The sequence below is a fragment of the Pangasianodon hypophthalmus genome, chromosome 12 (genome assembly GCF_027358585.1).
Source record: "Pangasianodon hypophthalmus isolate fPanHyp1 chromosome 12, fPanHyp1.pri, whole genome shotgun sequence".
Lineage (NCBI taxonomy): Eukaryota > Metazoa > Chordata > Actinopteri > Siluriformes > Pangasiidae > Pangasianodon > Pangasianodon hypophthalmus.
In genome coordinates, this window is record NC_069721.1 from 17,943,608 (window position 1) to 17,965,895 (window position 22,288).

Below are 22,288 nucleotides of genomic sequence, written 5' to 3' on the forward strand. Positions count from 1 at the left end.
TCCTGTAAACCTGAAATGGTGGAAGTGCTCGATTTCTTGTCTGTTTAGGCAGTTGATTCTGGATGATTAAATCATCTATCACAATTTTTTGATAATCAATCACGAGCAGGAAAGGTCAAGCTTCCACATGCCTATCCTGCACATACAGTATCACCACACACACACACACACACACACGCCTCAGCAGAAGTGGCAGTAATATCTGCAACAACAAAAAAATGCAAACTATGCATCTGGTGATTGTTTGATGCAATAATGGATTTTATTCATATATTGTATTTTCAAAGTTGTTGATACATGTGGATCATTCACATAATATTAGTGATTATTAAATGCAGTTCTTTTCAGGGAGGAGGTCTTTTCACATTACAAACTATGAATTCCAATCTGAGTTGTCAAGGCTGTAAGATCAGATCTAAGTAAAAAGTAAATACAGTGCATGTTGTACTTTCTACCTATTTACCACTGCATCTAATTCTGTTGCTATTTATGTACTGTATGTACCATAAACAATGTCTCCAGTAAAGTACCTATCTATCTATCCATCTGCCTGTCTAACTGTCTACTCTTCTTTTCATTGTCTCACTGAGATCTCCTTTCACTTCTATTTTGGTCATGACAGTTTGACAACTTTTGCATATTAAAATGGTGAGGAAAATGTTTATGGTGATGTTTGTGGGATGTAACAGCTGTCAGCTTGTGGAAGTTTGACTTGCTTGTGACTCTGAGTGTATATGGGTGAGTGATGTGCAGCTTTTTGCTGTCAAGTACTGCTCCCATATTGTTGCTCACCCATACCAAGTTTTTAGCATACTTTCGTATAATAGTTACAAAAGAATACTGCCGTCATTTTCGCCTTGACAAACCTAAACCTTAGATCAAATATTGTTCGATTTAGATTGTTATTCATAGACATTTATTTTTTAAAATGCCAGAAAACTTTTTCAATTCAATTTATTTGTAGAGCGTTAATGTGTGTGTGTGTACTATACCGTTCCATGGACTGATGTCTCATCCAGGGTGTATTCATGCCCCACCGTGACCTTGATCAGGATAAAGAGGTTACTGAAGATGAATGAATGGATCTTTCTGCTGTACAGAACAAAGCCGCAGCAGTGACTCATAGCTGGCTTTTGGATTCTGTAGCAACCAAACGAACCAAAACCCGGATTAATTCTTACGCAAGTACACAGATCGATGAAGGGTTTTATTACACACAAGACATCCCCATACATCACTGTTACCAAAACCAGTCCATATGAAAATATATGTGGTTCTGATATTTTCACATACTTTATACAGTATGAGCATAAGTAGAACATTTTAGTGTAATTACATAGAAATTATAGCACTTCTTCTACAAATTGATTCTATCAATCCCAAGAAATATTATGGTAAATATGGAAGCTGCTGTTGTCTTATCTTAAATCTTAACAGAGCAAAAAAAAAAAAAAACATATTTTGAGCTCACTATCTTATGGCTGGAGTACAGACAGAGGATGAAATATACTAGCCACTTCAATAGCTTCACTACTGAAGTGCACCTTTAGTGAGACTGTATTTAGTAAGAATGATCTATGCAGACTCCCATAACAGATAAGAGCTCTCTCTATCATCCAGAGATCATCAGTTCAAATCCTGATGATGCTACAGTCATCCCTGGCTAAAATTGGCTGTGCTCTCTGGGTGGGAGGGATGACATACTCTCTCTCCCCATCAATCACAGTGACACTAGCCAATCATAAACAACCATGAGCTCATGTATACAGTAGAAGGCGAAAAACAAAGACCGCCTTCGTTATAGTGTGTTACACTTCCCTGTGGTGCAACATGAGCAGGCATTCATGAGGAAGCATGTGCAAGCCTTCACCCACCCAAAGCTGAAGCTAATATGAACCTAATAATACCTTATAAATGTGAAGAGTAGTGGTAAATTTGTGCATGTCTATTTCATTATAATTGGACTTGACAACCTGATCAAAAAATCCTAAGATGGTTTTTCCTTCACTAAACAAGATATTTGGATATTTTATGATTTAAATTAGGTTGATATAATTGGGAGAAAATGAGGTTTATAGAGCTGTGAACACCTGTTTATTAACTCTAGATTGTTTAATCTAAAAGTGGATGTGGTTTGAAACTCCATGGCTCACTCTCTGTTGTTGGGTCAGTTTCCAGTGAGATTCTCCAGGACTGTGGTAATGGATGGCTTTGAAAATAAAATGAAAATATAAAAGCACCAGGAGAGATAGAGAGAAGGGTAAAGGGCAGAAAAAAAGTGGAATTGGGCTATGTCCCTCCTGGGCCACAATGGATGAAAAAAGGGGTGCTGATGTACCTTAGCTAAATGCTAGTGCGTTTTTTAAGAAAGAAAAAAAAGATTGTGCTAGAGATACTAAACGCAAGGACACATTTTAAGTGTGATGGTGCACCTCTTTCCTGCCTTTACTGAATCATTCTAACAGCGTGTGCAATCACTGATTATAAGTATGTAGATGATTTTTATTTTCTAGTTCAGGGTTTCTCAAACTTCAATAAATAAAAGTCACGGACGTCCTCAGTACAGATTGTTTAGTGACCACAATCCAACCATTCAAATATTAGTCTCATAATTTCAATGTATACAATAAGATTCTGGCTTTTTATTGCAGCCATAGAGTTTTTAATCCTGAATTTTTTTGCAGACAGAACATGTTAGCGTAACATTTATATTATTTATAGGTCTATTTGCTTTTGAGCTATTGAGGTTTTGGATACCTGACCAGTCAAAAAGACTAATTCTAAGAACTCTAACTAACAAATGCAATAAATGGGCTGTGATTGCCAGCACTGTAACAAAAAATGTTTTTTTCCCCACAGACTCCTGGGGTTCCCTGGATTCCACGCTGAGAACCACTGCTAGTTGATCTAATTCTGGATTTCAATCAGTTGTTATCATGAATGAGTGGGTACGGGAAATTTATTTTTCAGGATTGCAATAGATAAAATTTAAATTAATGCACTACTGTGCAGCTTTGTAGAATCACCTTCACCTACAGCTTCAGGAAGTTCATTCCAAGCAGGTTCTCAGGGATTGTGCTGTTCATCTCAGCCATCCTGAGAATGTTGAGATGGCTACAATTTGATGATTTCTATTTGCCATGACAACTGCTCCAAATTTCCTATGCCACTTTCAGAATCATTCAACTGTTAAGTGAACTAATCGAATAGTAAAGTCTTCCATATCCACCAGGATGGACAGTTCTTTAAAATATTCTTCCCTTCTCTCCCACTTTAAAATGTATCATAGCCTAGTTAATCCTACATTCAACCCTTGATGTTTTTGTCCCGTGGAATATTTTGCATGTTTATAAATCAAACTCTCATAATAAAATCATCTCAGGCTGAAAATAATGTTTCCATCTAAATATTTTAGAAGTTTAAATCTAATTTCTGAAAAGTCTGCAAAACAGAACGTTATATTAAATATTTTTATGTTAAATGTTGGGGTACATGGTGGCTTAGTGGTTAGCACTTTTGCCTTGGACCGCTGGGGTCGGGGGTTTGAATTCCGCCTCCACCTTGTGTGTGCAGAGGTTGCATGTTCTCCCCGTGCTTCGGAGGTTTCCTCCGGGTACTCTGGTTCCCTCCCCCAGTCCAAAGACATGCGTTGTAGGCTGATTGGCATTTCCAAATTGTCCGTAGTGTGTGAATAGGTGTGTGAGTGTGTACGCGATTGTGCGCTGCAATGGGTTGGCACCCCATCCAGGTTGTCCCCCACCTTGTGCCCAGAGTCCCCTGGGATAGGCTCCAGGCTACCCTGCAACCCTGTGTAGGATAATCGGTATGGAAAATGGATGGATGTTAAATGTTTTGAAGAGGAGCAATAACGATATTTCAGCCTTTCATCCTCAGCAGCGTTCACTGGAGTATTAACACCTGCAGCTTGTTCCTCAGCCAGTCAACGACTCTTTAAACATCCCACTCAGTCATTCAGTCTTCTCACAGCATTGCAACATTCATGTACTCTCGTGCTGCTATTTCGTTGTCATAGAGCCAAGTATAATTCCTAACCTGTGTTTCCAGTGTTTAGCACTAGTCATGTACTGGTCTGTTGTAGTTTTGGTATTATTCAAGCTGTGAATCTGTATCACTGTCGTCAGCTTGTCTAAAGTTATTTCCTGGATATCAATAGCTCAACGACTGTCTGTTATCTGTGTTATCTCTTCACATCCACTCTCTTTGCCTTCAGTTTAGTGTGAACATGCATGCAGTATCAAATCATTTTTTAAATTTCTTTACTAAAAAGAAGAGAGACCAGTCATCAACAGATAACATTTTACTAAACAAGGAAACCCTGGACCGAGCTGAATCACTTCTCAATCCAGACTAATTTCCACCTTTTGCTATATGATAACCCTTGTGGCAGACGTGAGGAAATCACTGCAAATCTGTGTGTACAGGAAAGCAGTTGTTGCCATATCAGAAGATCCTAAACTGTGTTCTGGGAATAGCTCTTCAAACACTCTGTGTGTATCTGGTTTGGCTTAATGTCTTCAAGAACTGGAGCTAGAAATGAGATCTTAGTGAGCGTTTCCAATATTCGCTCTGCAAGTGCTTTCAAGTAAACACACACAACACGATTCTACACTTATTTGCTGTTTGCAGTGAGGAGCATATTGCAGTGCACATTAGCAGTGTGAGATCATTAAATTTCAATACGGTTTCTGTTGCGAGAATGGCTGGAGAGCGACACCTGCAACGACTGGAACTCAGGCTTCATGAGCCGACACTAATGGGCCTCCATTAGAACCATGAGAGGCTCCACGCTGGCCTACACAACACCATGTGGGCACAGAGAAAGCCTGATGGAGCATCGCAGAGCTTCGACTTGGACATGCTGGAGGACACGGGACTTAGGCTGAGCGAGAAAAGGAGGCAATCAGAGAACAAATTTCAGCCAAGTGTAATTATGTCTCTGATTGTTTTCAGTCACACAGGTCATTTTGACTTTTCTACCAGCAGGAAACCAAAGCAACTGGACTCAACTTATAATCACAAAGATATTTAAGTGCTACTGAATGCTGAACAATTCCCTAGCATTTAAATAGGGTGTGAATGTTTTAGGGAGACATGAGTTGGTGTAACACGGTCAGTGAAAAATGTTACAACAACACTGTGTGTGAACGATTAGTGGTGTTGCAACCTCAACTCCTGTTCAGGGATGGCTGTTCCAGTTTGGCATCGTGAGAATATCCACTATTTTTGCAATACACTACCCATTTGGTTACACAATTGCACTATTTGACCATGTAGTACACAGTTATAGAAAGGATTTATTTATAATTGCAGTATTCGTTGTCACCCAGATGAGGATGGGTTCCCTTTCCCTGAGTCTAGTTCCTCTCAAAGTTTCTTCCTCAGATCGTCTCAAGGAGTTTTTCCTTGACACCATCACCACTGGCTTGCTCATTAGGGAAAAAACATACATTTAAAATTTATATCTTGAATGTATTTGTTTCTGTAAAGCTGCTTTGTGACAACGTCCGTTGTTAAAAGCGTTAAACAAATAAAACTGAACTGAATTGAATTGAATTGAATTTATGGACCATGCTCTGTGCACAGTGGCATTGTCTTGCTGGAACAGGTTTGGGCCCCTTAGTTCCAGTGAAGGGAAATCTTAAAACTATAGCATACAGAGATATTCTATACAATTGTGTGCTTCAAACTTTGTGGCAACAGTTTGGGGAAGAACCAAATATGGGTGTGATGGTCAGGTGTCCACATACTTTTGGCCATATAGTGTATATCACAAGGTTCCATAGAGCACGCTAAAGGGTTCTTTGCTTTGTTCTCCCTGAGAGCCTTTCAAGTTCTATGTAGAACACCATATTGTTTCACTTTCTAAAACATTCAAAGTAGAACCACTTAAGAATTTTGTCCTTTAAGAAACCTTTTCTAAGAGTGCAGCAGCATGTCGCATGTGTTAATGGCACAAAGAGAAAGCATGAAGTCTTGCCTCACATCTGGTCCCTCCAGCACAGAGAAAATGCAAAACATTACGTCACCAAGCTCCAAGGTTAAATACTGAGCTTGGCTTACTGTCTATGTTGAGTTTTCATATGTTCTCCCAATGTGGGATTCCTCTGGGTTCTCTGATTTCCTCTCACCCCCCAAAACATGCCAGTGGGTGAACTGGATACACTAAATTGCCCATAAGTGTGAATATGTGTACGGTGCCGTGAGATGGACTGGCATTCCATTTAGTGTGTATTCCTGCCTCATGCCCAGGATAAGCTCCATATCCACCACAACCCTGACCAGGATAAAGTGTTTAATACAGACGAATGAAGATTTTTTAATATATTTTATAAATGTGAATGTGTATGATGTTGACTGACACAGCACCGATCTTGCACATGAACACAGGACACAACTTGCTTAAAGCATGCCACCATAACCTGTCAAAAGCTTATTCAGTTACTAAGAGGATGTCAGGAGAGCAGTTTTTGGTATCAGCCAATACCCACAGCTCTAATATCGGTATCATATCTTAAAAATAGATTGCTGCATTGCTACCCAGATTTGTAAGAAAATTGCAATGATGGTGTAACCTGAAGGTCATCAAGTACGAGAGAACAAATAACTTTCAGTCTTGATTCCCAAACATACCGCATCCAGTGATCCATCCTTCAGCTCCCAAATGTCTTTGTTTTACTCTGCTGCTCCAAGCTAATGTCAAAGCATCACTCCACACTTCTACTAACCCTTTTATGTGCTTAGCCAGATTGTAAGACTGGAAACTAAAAGCATTTTTTAAGGGAATATGGAAATTTCATTAATGCATGCAAAGAGGATTAAAACAGCATGTGAGAATGAGAAAATGGAACAGAGAATATGAAGGACAAAGTGATACATGGAGACAAACAGAGAAAGTGAGAGAGGAAACAGAGTGAGGGAAGGCAGATCATAGTTGACATTCATTCATAAATCACAGCCTGTATGTGGATGTTTGTGATATGTATGGCCATTATTGTGGAGCTCGCTCTCCACAGACCAGATCCAGTGCCTGCTTTCTGCTGTCTCAGCACCTCAGCCACACAAACACGGAAGGGTGAGAGACAGAGAGAGGACCAGATGTATGAACATGAGGAGGATTCAGTGCAAAATGTGACTTGATGAGGCCACAAAGTCATTGTCTGACATTTATGTTCATTTTAATAAAGCTCGTGCAAACCGCCTACTAAATGCACTCGGAATGAAGTGCAAAGTGGTAGAAATTTAAAAAGGTAGATATGGTCATCCACAGTGCTGAGAGAATGCCAACACAACAATGAATTTCCACCACACACACATAAAGATGATACTGATATCAAGAACACACACAGACACAATATTAAATTTCATGTAGGAAGGACATATGGGTCATGCAATCATACATGAAAAAATAAAAGATTCACTAGGGGTGCACTGATTGATTGATCATTATCTGATGATGATCTGAATCTTTTTTTCAATATAATAACTGCAAAAGCTGTTTTAAAGTATGTGTGAGGATGCCTCATTTACCGTTATTGGCTTTTAGCTACTGATGGGCTTAAGATGGAAATAATGATCTGAAAATTCACACTAAAGGCATAAAAAAAGACCTCAGTGGTTCAGACTGGAAAGTACATCAAGTCTGATGCGATACCAATCCAGAGCTTCAGGCTCTACTTAGTATTGGATTTGCACATATTCACACTTGTAATCACGCTCAGATACTGACACATGGACACACGGCAGGCGCACTTACTCCCCACACGTACAAAACATCCACACGCATCACCTTATGTCTGCTTCTCAGGACGTGACCTCCTCCAGCCCGTCAACACGAGATTCACACTGCGCCAGAAGGCTCCTCTGCTCTCATATGCCACCACAGATTGTTCACTGGGTTATCATCTTAGTCATATTTAAAAGCCTTGAAGGCCAAACGGCTTCCCTACAGAGCCTCCAAATCAGGCCCAAACAGATCAACAAGTATCTGCACACCATGTCTCTGTTCACTTCTGCTGCTTCAAACTAATAACTGGAATCAGCGGTGGTCAGATATGAAGCTCATGGGACAAAGAAAGGCCGCATTTATTCATTCATGAGAGAATACTGGGTGCTGTGCAACATATTTACCACATTCATTTATTCATCTTCAGTAACTGCTTCACCCTGGTGAGGGTCACAGTGGTTCAAACTACTCAACTTTTATTTTTTGGGAGCTGAAATTACAAGCAAGTGCAAACAAAAATAGTTACTGCAGAAGGGGGGGGGATCACTCAAAATTTCTCCAGGAGAGGATTAAAAAAAAAAAACAGTCCTATACACTTGACACTTCTGCTAAGCAACTAATATTCTTTAGGAAACTGTAAAAGAGAAGCTCTATTCTTAACAAAATACAACAGACAAGGACAGATGGGTGTAAAAAGGTAAACAGTAAGGATGTTTACACACTTGGCCCGAATACGCGAGACCGCACTCAGGAACCATTCCGAGCTTGTTTGGGGGAGAGACTCAATCACAGATTTGATTTTACACAGAAGATTTCCTTCTAAACTGTGGGTGATCTGCGCAATTCCGCATGTCACTTTTACGTTCACAGGTTTGCATAAAGGGACGCACTGAGTTGATCTGTTTGCCATTTTTAAAAATTATTTTCCAACACTAGTAACAAAAGCCACTATACCTGCAAATGACAAGCTGATCGCATATAAGAAGATTTTTATGAAATAGCAAGCCCCAGACCACTGTTTTAAAGAAAACACCACCAAATGTACTGAACCCGGGGCAAACGGCTGCGAGTCGGGGAGAAAAAGGAGGAAAAAAAATACAAGCGTTAAAATGACCCAAGAGACTCTATACCTGTTTACTCAAAACTCACTTCTAATGTAAGTCTAAGGGAGGTTGTTAGGGCAGTCATAAACTTTTAATTCATCCTTTTACTGATGAGACTTTTTCCAGGGGGAAGAATTTGTAGCTCATGTTACACAGCTAAATGTAAAGACAGAAACACAAAGTGCAAGTAACTGAAACTGCTTTTTATTTGAAATTTCTTTTCATGCTAAGATCTTTATTGTTAGAGTGTAATCGTTTCAGTAATGAATTCAAGTTATACATTAATGTTTATTATGAAATTCAGATTCTGCCACATGATTTCCATTATTATTGAGTTTCAGGTAATAGATTTTTCAGTCTTTTCTCAGTACCGGGAAATGTCTCATCGATCTTGTCTGTGGTAATCCATGGTGAACTGGGATTAAGCTGAAAAACACCTTTTTTAAGAAAGCAGTCAGACTAAAGTTAAAGCAAAGTGTGAATCATTGCTTTAACTGCCAAAGCCATTGAGATGAAACATTTTTGGTAGGAAGTAGTCAAGGTAACAGGTAGTCGTGGCAACAGTCAGAAATGGCAAGCCGCTGAAGGAGTCAGTAGAGATTAAAAAGTGTCAGCAGTCAACGAAAAGACATAAAAAGACTGAAAAGGAGATTAAAAAAACCTGAAAGGATGACAAAGCTGCTCTATCCATCAGACCTTTCGGAGTGTTCGCCATTAATGTCAACCCTTTTATCCAGCGAGGTGAAAGGAATATACAGCTGGCTGATGTGTTGTTATTTTCAGGAATAAACATCCAAGTAAAAATGACAAGAAGCCCTTTTCATGTGGAGCCACAGCTAAAATTAGAGTCACTCAAAAAAAACCTGTCAGCTTTTAGGCTTCTTCCAGCCAGACGAGGCCCATAAATATCTTCCACATTTAAAGCAGAGGCAACACTGGCATAAGACGTTGTGTGAGACGAAGATTTGTGCATTTTATTCAAGACATGAAGCATGTTTTACCCTCTTGCTCTTTGTCATGCCAACTTTTGCTGATGCTTCTTCTTCATTCACTCCCAGAAACTATGTCTCTCAATAGACACAGTGAGCAGAGGAAAGAAAAAAACTAGAGAGAGGGAAGGAGAGATGATGAGGGTGGTGATGAAGATGAACTAAATTGCATTAGGGAGAGTGAGGCAGTGAATCAGCTTCCTGTTCTCAGGATAGAGAACATCTCCAGCCAGCCACAGACACAGTGAATACTAGCAGTAGCGCTATACTACCTGTACGTGTTCATATCACAAAAACCATGGAATGTGAAAACTTAAGCGAAGAAAGTCACAATGATGATATCGTTGTTTTATAAATTCTGAACATTTCAGGTTATTTTTGTAGATTTACCAGAAGTCTTTTTATCTGTTGCTTTTTACTTCTTTTTTCTGTATTTAGAGGATCTAAATATTGTAAAACCATATAATTATGTAAAACCCTCTAACAGAGTGTTTCCAGGTGCGATCGGCAGGTCCAGACTTAGAATTACACACAACTACATACACTATAGTATGGGCAAAAGATTGTGGACAGCTGAACCATCACACCCATATGTACTTTCTGAACATCCCATTCCAGATTTTTCCCCCTTTGCTGTTAAATTACCTCCACTCTTCTGGGAAGACTTCATTAGATTTTGGAGGATGGCTGTGGGGATTTGCTCATTAGTGCAAAGAGCATTAGTGAGGTCAGGTGAGAAGTCCTGGTGTGCAGTCAGCATTCCAGTTCATCTCAGAGGTGTTCACTGAGGTCAGGGCTCTGTGCAGGCCATTTGAGGTCTTCTACTCCAACCTTGGCAAACCATGACTTCATGAACCGCGCTTTGTGCATGGGGCATTGTCATGCTGGAACAGGTTTGGGCCTCTTAGTTCCAGTGAAGGAAATTGTAATGCTAGAAGATACAAAGACATTCTATACAATTGTGTCTTTCCAACTTTTTGGAGAAGACTCACATATGGGTGGGATGGTCAGGTGTCCACATACCATTGGCCACAGAGTGAACATTCCTCACAATTGTAACTACATATCTTTCCCATTAGTTTCCTATTAGGTAAGATGGAGTTTTTGCATTCTTTCTTGCTGAACCTATAAGGAATTTACTAGTTCTCTAATATCAGAAAGCTAATGAATGACAGTGATCAGAATGCATTTCATAATTAATGATGTTAATCAAAGCAAAGAAGACTGTGCTCTGTGAAAATATATAGGAGGAACTACAGCGCCTTCCTGCAATACAAGTAACCTGATAAAACATCCTAAACTTAAAACTCAGCAGTAACCATCAATAAGGCAAATGCTAGCTAGGCAGGGAACAAAAAGTGTCTACAGACAACCATAGGTGAGTATATCAAATATCAGCTCTTATCAGTCACTATCAGTCATTTCCAATGAACTATTCCGATGCAATGAAAACAAAAACATACTTACAGCTGTATAGAGACACTTTTCTCAAGTGAAAGAAAGAAGTGAAAGAAACCCTGATCTCCACTGAAACCCTACTCAATCCAAGGTAACTAATGTAGCTAGCTAATGAGCTTCATTTAAAATCAACTAGCTAACATTATAAACAATAAGACTTGTAGCATATGCACGTGGATATGAAGGTGTGTGCTTTTCATGTACACTATTTGAACAAGGGAAACATAAACAGAGCTAAATGAAATGTCGCCCCATGATGCCCCTGATTTCTGAATACTAAACAGGTTACTCATTTTAGTCCCAGTATCGGTCTCGATATTGACGAGTACCAAACAGTCATATATTCACACTCAGCCTGAAAAAAATGGGATTGATGTATACCTAGAACAAAAGACACAAAATAGTGAAATATATACACAGAGAACACAGATCAGCTAATAAAAATACACACATCAGAAGCGACTAGAGGTGGTAGTTTTGTTCTCTACACCAAATTTTAGTTAACTAACTATGGTTGGTGGGCTAGTTTGCATCATTCAGTCTCACAGATGCACTGAGCCATCTCCAGTGCAGATAAGTATGAGCCTACACAGGAGTACGCTGTGATTACAGTCGAGCAACCAAGAGGTTTTGCTTTTTCACCTGATTTTCACTAAATAAGACAGTCACATTGATGAGCACAAAGTTTTTTATTCTCATAATGCTTCTGTAATACTGAGGAAACAAAGCAGATAATTATATCCTTTGAGTCGAGAATCATTGCGCCACATTCCAAACCTAATACTAACATACTGAACAGTTTGTCAGCACATCATTGGTGTCATTACTATGTAAGCATACTACTTAGTGCACATTATGCAGTTTGGAACACAATGCTGAATCCTCTCTAATTGAAACTCAGAGTCATGAGATGAATTGGCACGTTGAAGGACACACAGCACAGTTACAATATTCTTCTGCAGGTACCTTGCAATAGCTTTTTCTACCAGACACAGCAAAATCCCAAAACCTTAGATCTAGCAGCTTTAAGTAATTTGGGTTGACTGATTTACCATTGCTAATATTTTGTTAGTTATACATTCTGTTGTGAACAAGTTCACTGAACAAGCTGATAAAGCAGCCTTCATATTATTTGTATTCTCTTTTCTTATCCCAATTTTCTCCCCAATTTGGTCACTTGCCAGTTCCCACCTACCAGCCACCTCTGCCCTATCACATGACAGCTACCAATCAGAGTGAGTGAGGCAAACACATGCTTCCTCCGAGACATGTAAGGCCGAACTCCACGTTTTCAAATTGTTGCTCATGCTGTGTCATAGTGCAGAGTAACTCAGAGGATGCCTGCAACTGGCTAGTATCACAGTAATTGACAGGGAAGAGAGAACAATGCAATCCCTTCCACCCAGACAGCATGGCCAATAGTCTCCCGGCCACGAATGGCTGTGGCATCGCTGGGATTTGCACTTGCAATCTCCCGGAAACACTAAGGAGCCCATGATTCGTGTTCTATTGCTAGTTTGCTAAAATGTATTAAATCTCGAGTTTTCCTTATATGTCATCTATATAGGTTATTCAAATATTTAGTCCAATTATTTGGCAGAATATTCAAAAACCGAAAATAATCAATAATTGGAGCCCTAGTGTTCAGCCACTCTAATGCCTATTCGAAATTTCATGTAATATTAGTTGGGAAATTTGCAAAATATACAAATACCAAAAATATTTATTTAAAATGTAAATACTAATACAGAACTCTTTAAATTACCTGAATTCTGAATTACCTTGCATAATAAATACACTATATGGGCAAAGGTCTGTGGACAATTGGAAGCACACAATTGCACAGGACGGCTTTGTATGCTGTAGCATTACAATTTCCCTTCACTGGAACTAGAGGTGTTTAGCCCAACTCTGTTCAAGCATGATAATGCCCCAGTGCACAAAGCAAGGTTCAAGAAGACATGGTTTGCCAAGGTTGGAGTGGAAGAACTCAAGTGGCCTTCACAGAACCCTGACCTCAACCCCACTGAACACCTCTGGGAAATCAGTGCCTGATCTCACTAATGATCTTGTGGCTGAATGAGCAACTCTCCACAGCCACACTCCAAAATCTAGTTGAAGGCCTTCTCAGGAGAGTGGAGGTTATTATAACAGCAAAGAGGGAACTAAATCCAGAATGGGACATTCAAAAAGCACATATGGGTGTGATGGTCAGATGTCCACAAACTTTTGACCATATAGTGCACAATACAATATTAAGAAAAACAATGTAGCATTTATCAACTAGTTTAAATACTTAAGCTAACTGATTCAAATAGCTTTGTTACATATGGCATGAAGTGACGTAGTGTGTGTTTCATAATATAGACTAAATAATCAAGAACGAAATTCAATGCAAACTATTTTTATTATAGTATTTTATTGAATTGATTATTTGTTGTAGCCCTACATTCAAAAGTCAATTTTTCTGCTTTGGATATGCAAATCTACTTGATCAGTATTTGAGAACGGATCAAACACATGCCTATGAATGCAGACTTACATAATCCTATCCTCACCCACCCCAATAGTTAGATACTGCACTTACCTTAAGAGCACAGAAGATGCACGAGTCCTCCATGCACTTGTGTGTGGTCAGTTGCCGGAAGCTTCTGCGGAAGATGTCAAGGTGCCAAAGTACCTGAAAGCAAAAAGATGATTACTAGAAGTAAGGGCGTCAAATCCAGCTTTGTATATAGTATTCACTTTGTAGACTCACAAATCAAAGATTAAATGAGGCAACAAGCCAGAAAGACCCATCCCATGATTCTTTACAAGGAGGCACAATGTGTCCAGAAGCGCCACCACTAGAACACAACCACTTTACCACTTTACATCTCCTCAACACACCCACACACACTCACCCCCCCACAAATCAGCACATCACAGCATGCCTTTCTGGCCCCGTCCTGCACCTACTCCCTCTGGCCAAGATTACTGCAGTGCTCCAATCCCCCTCAAACAATGTGAGAAAGCCCTGGCAGCCTATATCCACTGATCGCGTGCCAGGTGCCCACTCCACTTAATCCTCTCAACAGAGCAGGAATTCAGCACCTTTTAACAGCCGCCCCGCTCCAGGAGCAACTTTCCCGCAAACCCGGCTTCAGGATAGAGCAAAGGAGGGAAAGGGAAAAGGTTAAGCAAGGGAACTGCAGATCCGCAGAGAGAGAGGGAGAGAGGGGGAGAGAGAAAGTAAGAGAAAGAGAGAGAGAAAGAGAGAGAGAGAGAGAGAAAGGGGGTAGTGAGCACTTAAAGAGGGGAAGTGCTAGTGAGAGATAGCTGTGATAGCAGAGGAGCCAGAGAGCGAGAGAGCGAGAGAGAGAGAGAGAGAGAGAGAGAGAGAGAGAGAGAGAGAGGGAGGGGGGGTGGGGATGGTTGTTGCAGAGTGCAGAGATATAACTATAAAGTGCTGATACTGAAAACAGCATGCAAGCAAAATAGATCACATCTCTGATTGTTGCACCAAGCAGGTATATGCGGGTGTACCTGTGTACCTCTCTGTGTGTTTGTGTGTGCATGCATTTGTGTGTGTGTGTGCGTGTGTGTCTATTCACCATGCATCAGAGTCTTCATTAGTGTCTTTAGTCTGGCACTTTTTTAGATTAATTCACACCCATTTGACAAAGTGTGACAGAGAGAAGCAAGAAGACAAAAACATGAATAAAGCACATCTACAGATGCAGCTTTACCTGCAATCAGGATCTGAAGCAGCAAAATCCAAGAATCTACAATCATGCAAACACACACACAGTCTAGGGTCGATATTTCAGCACATCAATTATTGCTGAACAAAACATTCTGAAAAAATAAAAAACAAAATCCAAAAATACACTCCATCATATGCCACTCACTGCCTCTCACTGTCAGCCACCATAAATATACGAAAAGGACAGTGCAATGAAGTACAAGTGCTCAAACTGGTCTCGCCTTCTTCTCACTGTTACACACACTTATACACACTTTCATAACGAAGTTTTTCACATTGGCATTTTAAGGCAGTTTCAAAACGCTTTCTGCTGGAAGATGTCGATACTAAGCATACCTTGCTACCTAAGCTAGGACGTTTTTATGCCATTAGTGCCAAGCAGTATGATTTTGAATTTAAATTTGTCACGCAGCAAAATTAGACACTTTGGATGGTTGGTAGTGACACTGAGCATGTAGAGGTCAATCATATAGCAGTTTATATCGTACATGTTCAACTGTAAAAAAGTGACCAATAATGTCAGTTCATCTCCTGTTTTAGATGTGTTGGAGCTGTGACACTTGACAGTCAGGGGCCAATCACTGCACAACAGCGATTTTTGAAAATATTTTGCAAAACACACACTATAACACAAAAATGACTTTTTTTCAGTGGTCAAAAAATGCTAAATCAATGTGGACAGAGGGACAAAATATAAACATTTTGTCTTTGCTTTTTTTCTTTTTTTCACCCTAATGGTCACAGATAATGTAGGAAAGAACACTTCTCAATTAATGCCACTTCACTCAGCTTAGACACTGATGTGTGTGTATATATATATATATATACAGTGTATAGCTTTATGGCTTGCCAACAGCATTGGGTAAGCAAGTGTTGTGAAAAAAAATCAAGTCAAATAGAAACAACACGACTTAACTAAAGTTACCAAGGGTTTATTTTAGCTTTTTTTTATTTCTTCTTAAATGTATAGCCTAGAGCTACAAACTCTAGTGTAGTCTGGAAATACCCAAATTATGCCCTTGATTCTATCTACGTGCTTTAGTGCCAAAAGAAACTCTCACGATTCAGTGCATAATGGCTGCCAAGCAGACATGTGCTCCTTGATCTGATCCAATCTAAATCCAAAGCTTTGCCCAACCAGCCCCTCTTAGCAGACTTTCATTGTTCATAAAACACTGCAGAGTCACACTAGTGCCCTGTGCTAACACTGTGATGGGTGTTGTGGGACCAGACAGGAGCTGGGGCATGGTGCTGTTCTTCACTGCCTTCCCTGACTTTTTCATCAGAGAAATTTCATTTGGACTGGTCAGATCAATCTACTCTATTCCACATGAACGTGTTTCAATTCAACTGAGCTACCAGACAGATTATTAATAGATTATTAGACTGGGTGTAAATCTAGCTATACTGTACATAGGAATATCAGTGTCTCAAACTGATACCGTCAGTTCCTCTGTTTTAAAAAAAAAAAAAAAGAATTGCAAAAGTAAACTCTGGGCTGTCTTAACTAGCAGAGAGTTCATATGATTTAGCTGGATTTATCGATACTCAAAGCATCTGTGAGGGGTTAAAATGAATAAGGAGCATCGAAATCCCCCTGACTGGGCTAAATAAAATGAGAGGTTATGTAAGGAATCTCACTCTATTTCTCTCTCTTTTCCATTCTTAACATCACTTTATCTCTCTCAGTGTGATAAAATGATCTCCAAGCCTGTGCCTGGAGTCAGATTTTAGTCACATACTAGAACACTGCAGCAAACATTACATCTCTACCTTAACCACACACTGAACGTTCGCTCAGAAACGCACATACACTCTCACAAAGACAAAAACCCAGAGCACTGCCAGAGCATTCTGCTCTCCGCTGCGCTGTTCTCAGCTATTTTTCCCTGAAGCTCTGGCAGCAGCATTAGTGGACTGCCGAGCAGATTTGCCATTATGTCTATAAATTCTCAGTGGTTCTACTGCACTGGCCTGGTTTAGTCTCATAGAAACATTGTTCTCTTCGACAAAACGCTCAAATTGGCAGAAGACTATATTCAAAAGCAAGACGCAAAGAAAGATACAGAACATGAAGAAATTGACCCAAGGGCACTAAAGTCAAATTAAACACAATACACAGACTTGTTCGTTTTATCTGCAGTCTGCTACTGCATAAGAGTCACTGAACCATGTAAATGCACAAACATCATTGTCATGCCATTAGCAGAAAACTTTAAGGGTGAGATGATGAATTTTGGAGCTCTGGATGGAAGACACGGGTTAAACAGGACTCAGGATGAAGAGGAAGGAGGGAGGTGGATTATAGATTCCGTCCCGGTGCTGCCGTTTGCCCTTTTCTCCCACCTTCTTTATTTTATTTACAATGCACCGTAAATGAACAATGAAGTGAGGGAGCGGTGGAGGGAGGAGTGGCAGTTGGCACATAGGGCATAAGGACACAGAGAAAGAGGAAGAAAGAAAAGAAGGAGTTAGATGTAGACTCCCTTAACACTTATAGAGAGAGATTAATGAGCACTCATGAGTACAATTGTAGTGTGTAGAAACTAACACACACAGTTGTTAGGCTTACTGTCCTTGTAAGGACCTTTCATTGACATAATTATTAATACAACTAATTAATACTATGCCTGTACCCAAATCAAACCCTAACCTTAAACTAAGCATCCAAAAGGAAACAATTTAAAGTAAAATCATCTGGGGAAACAAAACAGTTTTCCTCATGGGGACCAGCCAAATGTCCCCAGAAGGTCAAAGCTGTCAGATATCCTTATATTGTGGGAACATTTGGTCCCCACCAAGATATAAGAACATGCCAACACACACACACACACACACAGAGGAAATAGTCGACCACTAAAACGTGGTTCTAAAATGCAATGATGTAACATTATTGCTTATGTAGTGAGCATATGTAGTGAATAGGAAGCCGAGGAAGACAAGCTATTGCAAAACGTTTAAGATTCTGAATGATGAAGATGATGCATGTGCAATGTGCAGTGTTTAGTCTCGTCACCTATAAATATAATTATAAATAAGAAATGCCGAGTGGCAATAAAGGGTGTATGTGTGTATGTGCGTGTGTGTGTGTGTGTTTCATGTGGGCAGGCTGGGATGACTCAGAGTGACGGACGCACCCGTTCCTTGTGCGTCAGCGGCCGATACATCATGAACGGCTCCTCAAGGAGAAGCGAGGATGCAACATTATGCACACTGCAAGCTCTCTGCATCAGAGCAAAACCTACACCACTGTATTTACACCCACCCACACACACACACACACACACACACACACAAAACATATACACACACACACGAAGGAAAACAATGTATAACTAATAAAATGCTTTTCCTAAAGCACAATCAAATTGCAACCCAGCATTTTTCCTAAAGTGCGGTAAATGCAATTTGGATGAAAGTGACTAGTTAGTATGGGGTGGAGAAATCAATTAATGAATTCATCTAAAAATTCCCTAAGATCCACAGTCTGGCGTTGTTCATTCATGTAACTTAATCTGGTGGGAGAAAGGAGTCACTCGCCTTTAATAGCTGTTTGCTGGACTTCTTCCAGACTGGAGTAAGTAATGCTTCAGCACAGGAGCAGGAGACTAATAGAGGGCTGAGAAATAGCTCAAGAGGAAGAGGATGAGGGAGAGATGAAGAGGGAGCTCACTTTACCCATCTGTGTAGGAGCGTCTCTGAGCATCTGCTTCAAGAGCTCTCTCCTGACCACGCTTTCATTTGCTCTTCCTCAGGCCTGGGGTAGTAATTAACATGATAGACGTTCTATTGAGCTTGTCTGTGTGTGTCTGTGTGTGCATGGTTCATTTAGTGGGAGTTGTGAGAAGTTCTAATTAAACCTTTTATGTATTGGGTAATGTCAAGCTCAAGCTCTCATGCCCTTTCCTCTCACCTATGGTCTTTCTTTAGCACCACAGTAATACCTCTAATACCTCTGTTAACATGAGACCTGAAGCATATTTATTTGTGTCCTGTTTGTAAGAGGTTTTTGTAAAAGGTTTGCTTTGTGCAAGATACTAAATATATAGAATATGATTAATATGTGAGCCGGCTCTTATACATTTTCATTAATAATAAATCTTATCTCTGAAATATGTATTTGAACTGATGAGGAAAGTGTAGGATTCATAACCCCATTAGACATCCTCATATTTTACCCAAGCATTGTGACTGACAGCTTGTGACCCAGTTTATCTCAGTGGGAAAAAGACAGATCACTTGAGACACTCTTCTCACTATATCTCTCTCCCTCGCTTTTTCCTTTCAAAGCAAAAAGGACTACTTCAGAATAACTTTGTCTTCATCCCTATATCTGAGCGAGTGAGAATGATCCACTCAGTGCACAAGCGCAAAAACATCAAAACACCGAGTTAGGTGTCTCAGCACTATGACAGTCCCTGTAGTGTTGATCCTGAACACAAGGACAAACCAAAAGGCAGTGGACATCTTCTCGTTTTCTCCCTCACTCTCTCTTTTATCTCATCTTCCTTTAATCCTCTAATCTCTCTACTGCTTCTTGTAGTGTTGCTCCATTTTGGGCCCTTAGGCAGTTTTCATGCCTTTGTTGTACTGATTCATTTTTTGTTCAATAGAAGCATAAAACTTGATCGCTCTTTTTCAAGAAGCACATCAATCTCTTCTAACAACACTGCTTTTCATTTTTAATAAGCATGGTGACAATCAACCCATCATCACTCCAGCCTCTGGAGAACTGCAGACTTAGCAGAGAATTCGGACCACCACAACGGGCAGTATCTGGCATGCAGGGGCTGCTGGGTAAGTGATCAGGACCAGAAGACTCTTAAGGTCTGGGTCAGTGCAGAGAGGTGTGTGTGACAGGAGTGGCCACTGAACCGCTTGGCTGTGGCATCTCAGCAGGGTCAAACAGAGTCAAGACTGAGAAGGTCTGGACTTTAGGGAAGCAAAACGGATGAAAGGAGGAAAACACACTATATGGCCAAAGGTATGTGGACACCTGATCATCACACCTACATGAGCTTGTTGGACATTCCATTCCAAAGCCATGGGCATTAATATGGAGTTAATAAATATCTTTTTATGCAGTAGTATTTACAATACCCTTCACTGGAAATAAAGGGCGATGAAAAACAGCCCAAGACCATATCCCTCCTCCTCCAAACTGTACAGTTGGCACTATGCATTCCAGGTAGCGTTCTCCTAGCATCCTCCAAATCCAGATTCATCCATCAGACTGCCAGATAGTCTGATTCAGCACTCCAGAAAACACATTTCCACTGCTCCAGAGTCCAACGGCAGTGTGCTTTACACCACACCAGCCAACACATGGTATTGTGTGCAGCTGCTCGGCCATGGAAACCCATTTCATGAAGCTCACGTAGCACAGTACTTGTGCTGAAGTGCCTCCAGAGGCAGTCTGGAACTTTGTTTCGAGTGATACAACAGACGATAGGTGATTTGTACACGCTACTTGTTTCAGCACTCGGCAGCCCCGCTCTGTGTGTTTGCATGGTCTACAGATTCGTAGCTGAGCTGTTGCTGCTCACAATAATTTCACAATACACCTACAATTTGTGAAATTACACCTAAAATGCACCTACAGCTGACAGATCAAGCAGGGCAGAAATTTCACAAACTGACCTCTGACAAAATGGCATCCTCTGACAATGCCACAATTAAAGTCACTGAGCTCTTCAGCATGGCCCATTATAATGGGTGTGTCACACATAATTCTGCTAAACAGAGCTAATGTTATATGGTTCTATTAATAATGGCCATGACTGGGTTTAACCACCAAAATGATTAGTAAAATATGACTCAAGATTTGCAAACGGATTTTCTCTGACCTTAGACAATGACCTTGAATTTCTCTTTCTGAATGTATAATAATTTTCCCACCTTTTGCCTAAAAAGTCTTTGCATATCGTCTAAGCAGCTTTGTAATATTTGTCTCCCAGTTCTTGCTGACATTTCTGCTCTAACTCAGTGCATTTTTCTTGAAGTTAAAAGTCACTTAGATGTCATACACTGCAGTCTTTAAAGCAGATGTGCTATATAAGGTCATAAGAAATATTTTTACATTTTGGATTCTTGTTTGGATTATTGTCTTCTTATTATTGTCACACCCACGTTTTGTTAGAAACTTTTTGGAATCTTTTTTTATTTGGAGATAAATTAGAAAACAGAGGCAACAGCAAAATTTTGCAGTGTAACAGTGACAAGAGAATATTACTATGGTAAAATTAAAAATCGAAAATATTGTTATATAAAATATGCATACAGTGATAGGGTGGTGCAGGTAGTAGAGTTTCTGCCTCACAGCTCCAAGGTCTTTGACTCGATCCTGAGCTTGAGTTACTGTCTGTGTGAAGTTTCACATATGCCTGTGTGGGAATAGTCCAGATTCTCTGATTTTCACCAACCTCACAAAAACATTTAGGTTAACAGTAAGTGCTTTCACTATTCTAAATTGCCCCTGGATATGAAAAGAAAATACGCAAGGATCCTTTCAAAATAATGAAATGAAAAGTTTCTATATAACAAATACATAGACTGTACAAAACTAGATCAAATCAATATTTGGCATGACCACCCTTTGCCTTTAAAACTGCATCAATTCTCTTAGGGACACAGTCATGCAGTTTTATAAGAAAATTGGCTGATAAGCTTTTCCAAGCAACTTGGAGAACCTTTTGTTTCTGCAGGCAATACCAGGCAGCTTCAATGATGTTTTTTATCTGAAAAGTGGTCTATTATTTATACTGTATACAGTATCCTCCTTTCTCATGCACCATACAAATAATTCTCTTTTTTGGAAATAACACACTAATTCAGAAGACATAATAAATACTTGAGACAAAATGACTTTTTTGACTTTTGCTCAGTAGTGTACAGAAGTGATGCTACTATTACACATTTATTGTCTATGTTTTCTCTGCTTGTGCAAAATGAAATTATATGATAAATAAATTCAAATAAATGCCGTGCTCTTAGGTCCGACCTGTAAAATGTAAATGGGCTGCAGAATCAGGCATCTGCAGTACACGATGTCATAATAACAATGAAGGTCAAAGTAGAAAGAAAATCCTGCTTAAGCAAACTTTAACAGTTCACAGGAATCTAAAATCCTCTACTCTTTAGATGTCGGATGTAAGGAATAAAACAGGATGGTGTGTGCTGTGATAAAAAAAATAATTCATAACAAATCGGATTCTTTTGAGGCATGTGTTAAAGTGTTTTATTCCTGTTA

At 39.8% G+C, this 22,288-nt stretch overlaps 1 protein-coding gene across 6 annotated transcripts in view; it reads right to left on the minus strand.

The window, feature by feature from the left end:
* The window catches only part of usp54b (ubiquitin specific peptidase 54b), a 108,854-nt gene that overhangs the window by 39,093 nt on the left and 47,473 nt on the right, over positions 1-22,288 (minus strand). For 5 of the 6 annotated variants that reach the window (XM_053238730.1, XM_034309450.2, XM_053238731.1 and 2 more), the window contains one exon: positions 13,882-13,974. In XM_053238730.1, coding sequence (XP_053094705.1) covers positions 13,882-13,974 — 93 coding nt within the window. Of the gene's footprint in view, positions 1-13,881; positions 13,975-14,197; positions 14,591-22,288 lie in introns of those variants that run through there. The other variant, XM_053238732.1, reaches the window with a different exon arrangement.